Consider the following 6,216-nt stretch of genomic DNA (forward strand, 5'->3'; position numbering starts at 1 on the left):
AGTGACTTGAATGTCTGGGGACACTTAAGATTCAAGTAAGCTTAGGAAATCAATGAGAGTTCAGCACCTACCTTATTTAGACTCTCAAAAATCGCAAGGGAAGTTCGTCTGCAAAGTACAACTCTTGAGAGCAGTAATTATCCCAGAGCTACACACTTTTATTTCAGACAACAAGGCCATCGCGGGGAGCTTTTCCTAACCCATCACAGTCCACATACAAAGATGTAAGTGATACTGGCCAGGACACCCAGGGACATCACTCCGTAGCTGCTTCGCTTGCTGCTGACTCCATTCACATTGCATAATGGTTTCTCACAGCAAGAAATCCTTTGAGAGGCTTGGTTTTGTTGCTGACTTGCTGCTGGGCACGTTGGGGAGCACATCTTAGAGATGACATACTTAGGCTTGTTGGGCTCTAATGAAGGGGGAAAAAGAAAGAAGGTCAAATGTAAGAATCGTTGTTCTCACATTTCTAAGTGTAAGGTGTTCTAAATCTGTACTGGTGAACAAAAAAAAAAAAAAAAAAAAAAAAAAAAAAGGCCAGGGAACAGTGTCCAAGGCAAATATGTCTTTGGTTCTGGACTAGCAGCAGTCTGGCTATGTACACACTGCTGCAACATGATACTGGTCCTTCTGGGGCTCCATGGTACATCTGTCCCAGGTGAAGTTATCCTGTGTGGGTGACTTTCAGATCAGGTTGCCCAAAGCAATGTTCAGGTGGGATCGCTGCCCACCAGGATGGTTCTCCTGCAGTGGAAAACCTTGTGGGTGTATTTTATGGGAACACATGGAGGTGCTTGAAGGTGCAGAACCTCAAAGGCAAACCTGAAGAGTTGTGCATGGCAGAGGGAGTCAGCTGTGAAGCAGTTTTCTCCAAACCTTTTTGTAAACCAACCCTGGGAGTGAATATTTCCATGGCAAGAGCTAGCTGGAGAGGTCACAGCAAAGCCTGGGGGAGAAAACCGTGAAGCAGTGCATGCAGCCCCAGGCTGGAGTTCACTCCCTGGTGTTGCTATACGTAGCATCAGCATTGCCCCAACTCCTGGTAATAATATCAAATATTTAGTGATGCTGTAGTGATTGCAACAAGGAACAGGGTCAGTGTCTCCTAACAGTTGGTGACTGGGGTAATTGTTTGCTTACGTGAATTCCTGGGACTCCTGCTCTACAGCCCAAACAAAAGCATTGTTCAGAAACCTACTTGTTCCGATGTTGTCACGTATAGTCACACAATATTTCTCTTCTTTTGCACACATGGAAATGGTCAAACAGTTCTTGTTGGACTCCTGCTCTTGGCACACATAGCACATAAATGGATAAGCTGGAGGGACGACAAAAAAAAAATAAATAAAAAAAGAGCAAATTTCATGGTTTAGGAACTACAATACCTGCAAACCAAATATCTACATTTTCCTCGTTATAGCCTGATGAATGCTTGTGTGTGAATGACCAGTGACTTACTTTATTCCGTGACCCGTGGCAGCAATGTTAAATCCCTCTCTGTCTCATACGCCTCAGACTGCGAAGTATTATCGATCTGTTTGCAATCTCTGGCAGCAGTAGATGTGAGTGGAATTCAAGGATTTGGGGTCTTTTATGATGGAGATTATTGCTGAGCAATAGGTTCTCTGTCCTGTAACTCTGCCACGTGCATTGCCCATTAGTTCTCAGTCACTTCTCCTGCGCAAGGTGTACACGAGGCTTGCCAAGGAGAATGTGAGGATGACTGAGACCCACAGCATTTTGAGGAGGTGGGCAATGCAGGAGGTGGGAAAAGCATCTTGCTTCTCTTTTATCTGGCTGGGAGAGTGAGTACAGTCACAGATCTTTTCGTGAGGTCCAACACCACCAGCTGAGCTGGCCTAACCTCAGTCCTAGGAAGTCTGGGGTGACTAGTCAGAAGCTCTGCTGAACTTCTGCATGCTGCTGTAAGGTGGAGAATAAATGGGAAGTCTTAACCAAAAGTGGGATTTAACTGGAAAATGCAGATTTGGTGGTATACTTCAGACGTCTGGAATACAGATACAGAAGATGGTCTGCAGCAAGGTCAGACAATGATGAGTTGTCCTGTCTGTCAGGGATGCTCATCCTCGCCCTGAGATGCAGAAGGTGGTGGGATAGACCTCTGTAAAAGGCTCTGGGAAGTGATGATACAAAGGAAGAGGAGCAGAAACAGGACTGTGTAGGAGAGAGGATCAGTTTCTTTAAAAACACAGTTATTTCTGGAAGGGGAATCAACGCAGAATGCTTGCCAAGTTCCTGGTAAGTCTGGGGAGGCTGTCAGTACAGAAAGGGCAGAAAGCAACGTTTCTGTGAGTGCAGTTTGGCCTGATAAGAAGTCAGCAGCAAAAATGTGGAAGGGCAACGTAGGTCAGAGAGAACATTAAATGAGAAGTCTGAGGGAAGGGAAGGGAAGGGAAGGGAAGGGAAGGGAAGGGAAGGGAAGGGAAGGGAAGGGAAGGGAAGGGAAGGGAAGGGAAGGGAAGGGAAGGGAAGGGAAGGGAAGGGAAGGGAAGGGAAGGGAAGGGAAGGGAAGGGAAGGGAAGGGAAGGGAAGGGAAGGGAAGGGAAGGGAAGGAATTGGGCTGATGCTGAAATATATAATATATATATTTAATATATAATATTGTGTAGCCTTTTTTTTCTTCGTAATTAAACTAGCTAAATCTTCATATACAGGGTAAAACATGCTAGAATAGCATAAGTTTTGGTTAAAAATGTAATAATGTTTTACCAAAATTATTGACACATTTGTACATGGTGTGCTTATGACCAAGCTCAGACAGACACAATCCAGTGAAAATGCAGCAGAAAGGGGGCAAAGCCAGACATTAAAATATACTCACAGCACAGCTCACAATGGTTATTGGCCAAAGCAATTTGAACAGTGCAGCTCATAAGGTTCTCCATGAGCTCTGCTGTGGGCTCAGTACTACACAATATCATCACTAGTAACATTAGGGAAGCAATAGAAGGATTGCCTCAAATTTTTAGATGATGCCAAGGAGAAATTAGCTGAAAAAGTACTGTAAGGAGAGTTCTAGGTGATTTTGACACATGGATGTAACAAATAAGTAAATAAATAAGGAAAGAATGGGTTCAGTTCAAAAAAGAGAAACAGATTGCACTAAAATAAAAACTGGCCACATAATAAAGGATGAGGAACAACAGGTTAGGGTACAATTAAGAACTGCAGTGTAAACAGCGGGAGCCAACAGTGTCACACTACAGAAATGAAAACAAATGTCACTCAGGGGAACACAGGCAGCAATGTCATGTGCAAGATATGCAAAGTGCCCTTTCCACTCTGGCAAGACCTCGTCTGAAACACCGATGTCCTAATCTGTATGCGACACTTCAAAAATATGCGAAGCACTTGGAGAGGGACCAGAGGAGAGGGAGAGGTGGTCAGAGATCTTGAAAACACAGCCTTGTAGAAAAGGTTGGAAGCATTTTGTTTGTTTAGTCAAAGTGAGATAATGCTGAGGAAAGACACGGTGACCTTCTTCAAGCAAGCGAAAAGAAACTGCAAAGAAGGTCGTAAACTGTTCTTCACAGCCTATGTTGAAAACACAAGAGAACTGTACAAAAAGAGAGGGGCGTTAGATATTTAGATTAACTCCCTAAAGGGAAAAGCGTCTGAGCAGTTCCAGGCTGTTCAGTCTTCTTTTTTGGAAATTTTCAAGGCCACATCAGACAAACATCTACCTGGTCTGGTTCAGCATTGGACCAGGGAAAAGGATCGTGACCTTTTAATATTTCTTCTGGACATATTTCTACACTGTCAAGTTCATGGTAGCAAATGACAACAGGCCCTGTTGGTGGGCTGTGACATCAAGAGTTTTGATCAAAAGTTGGCACAGAAAAGGAATGGAGCCCCAGATACAAGAGAATAATCAAATAGTTCTGTCCAACACTGCCTTTGTCTCTGTACTAGACCAGGAAGTTGTGATCTTTTCATTTTGAATGTGAAAGACTTGAATTAGAACAACTAGCTGTCTCTGATCAAGACTGGGCTACAGAAAGCTGCTGTACAAAAAGCTGTCTTAATGTCCATTTGCAAGCTAATGCCAATATAAAATGTCATCAACCCACTAGAACAATAAGGTACACCATCATGAAATGCATCCTGGGTCTCTGTTAGCCTTCCACATTGTCCTATGTAATACTGAGGATGTTGCCCTTGATAATTACTCTCCTGTCTGCATTTTGTGTGATATCACTCAGGATAGCACTCTTTTCAGTTACATACCCTTTTCCCCACCCCAAAACTGACCAAAACGTGTGATCTTCCAGGCATGCTGCAGTGCCATCTGTCCAAAAACACGTGGGAGTAAGAGGTTGATACATCAGAGAGCAAGAATTAATTAAATGTCTTTCTCAACCCCTGCTAGATACGTATCGTGGTTTCTGGGAAACCATCAGGTGTGGGGGAAATACTGGCAAACTGATCGTGCAAGTGGCGTGTAGCAATACACGTGTATCAGTCCCAGAAGGAGGACACACATCTAGAATAACGCAGACTTTGCTTCGGAAGGAGGATGCCTTTAGCATGACATATGCATGCAAAAGTTCTTTCACCTCTGACTCTGATTTCACCTATAAAAATTCTCAGTGTTGCGTTTCCTAGGGAGCAAGACACACACCACACCACGTAGCTCGAAACAATGAAAGAAGCAGCTGTGAGGAGAAGTCTGTAAAACATGTAAAACCAATATGGGTAAAAAATGTCTTGTTATGACTTCTGGCACTTTCAACGTGCATCATTGGGAAAGATCCCACAGACGACTGCATGTATATAACAGCATCTGGTGCAACACAGTTAGAGCTTTATCACTTGGTACCACCTGCTGGGTGGAAGAATTAACTTTATCAGGATCTTATTCCTGCAGCAAATGGAGAGCTCATTGTTAATCAAGGTATAGATGGAAATTGGCAGCCATGTGGCTGCAGTGTTGCAATACTGCAAAGCTGGTGATGGCCCCCCAACATAGAAAAATTCTATTTCTTCCTGCCACATAGAAAAATTAACGCCATCCTCTCTATAAGCCTTATTTTAATTAGTAACAGTATTAGAGGCTCACCATGCTCCACGCACAGGACAGCAGCCAGCAAGGTGACAAGAACAGTCTTCATTTCCACCAGACGCTCTCCGCCAGACTGGGAAGGTGTTCGGAGGACAGGTTATATACCTTTGGAACAGCAGCAGTTTTACAGGTTCCAGATGTCTCGCGGGTGGACATGAAATCAACCCAAGGGTGTGTAATGTGCATGTGGGAGTTCTCCATGCTGGAGCCCATGGAACGGGATAGCACCTTGGGGAAAAGTCCCTTTAGCACCCCGTTTATTGCTCTTCCAGTCTTATGAGTAATGGGAAATGAGGAGCTCTTCTCTCCTCTGGCTTCCTTCACTTCCTCCTATCTTTCTTCTCAAGGGAAGCAGCAGCTGCACTGATGAAATAGTGGAGCCTGCAGGCACAGGGAAATAGTCCTCGCAGTGCATTTTTGTAATCCACTTAGATTGTCCATGCATGATGCACCAGGGCTCATACCGTTTTCTTTAATTATTCTGCAGAACCACAAGGCCAGATTCTCAACTGGCCTACACTGATTTAGCTCCAATAACATCAATTTTACACTAAATGAAATTAGCTGATGTTTTTTTACACAGAAATTTTTCCTCAAATTTTCATGCCGGTCTTCATATCTTTATCATTTTTCTGTTACCTATAGATAATCCCTGTGCTCATTCCTCTCTTGGTTGTACTTCTCGAATACCTTTCAAAATCCCATAAATATTTTATTTAATGATGTTTTGCTTCTATTTTGGGGATCTTTTAGAGGGTCTGCTTTTCTCCACACCCAGCAGTTTCTGGAAATCAGACCTCTGCTTGTAGTACCACAAATTGGCATCTTGGAATTGCCAGTCTACTCTGAAAAAGCCATCTCTCACAATATCTTTTTCAATCTCTCCTCTTAAATCAGTCCATTTCCCTCTATTCCTCTGTGTTGCCCTCTTCTGAATTTCTCAAGATCTGTTTCTGACATTCTGGGAAATAAACCGTAATAGGAGCTGCATCTTGTAAGAGCTCGTGCTGCCATCTCAATGTTCCTCGAAGGTGAGATTAGTCCTGCACAGCAGGTAGCAGAACACACAAAAGAAAACGTTGCCAAAACTGCCTTTTTCTGGTAATTATGGAATAACCTGCAGGGGGTTC

At 43.5% G+C, this 6,216-nt stretch overlaps 1 protein-coding gene across 1 annotated transcript; it reads right to left on the reverse strand.

Moving 5' to 3' along the window:
• Positions 1-203: 203 nt before the first annotated feature.
• On the reverse strand, positions 204-5,135 carry LOC311222586 (lymphocyte antigen 6E-like; the record flags this gene model as incomplete). Its single annotated transcript, XM_084306952.1, has 3 exons — positions 204-415; positions 1,202-1,321; positions 5,084-5,135. 3 exons carry the CDS (start codon positions 5,133-5,135, stop codon positions 204-206), a joined length of 384 nt encoding a protein of 127 aa, XP_084163078.1.
• Between the last annotated feature and the right edge of the window lie 1,081 nt (positions 5,136-6,216).

Source organism: Netta rufina, assembly GCF_964035555.1.
Source record: "Netta rufina genome assembly, chromosome: 2".
Lineage (NCBI taxonomy): Eukaryota > Metazoa > Chordata > Aves > Anseriformes > Anatidae > Netta > Netta rufina.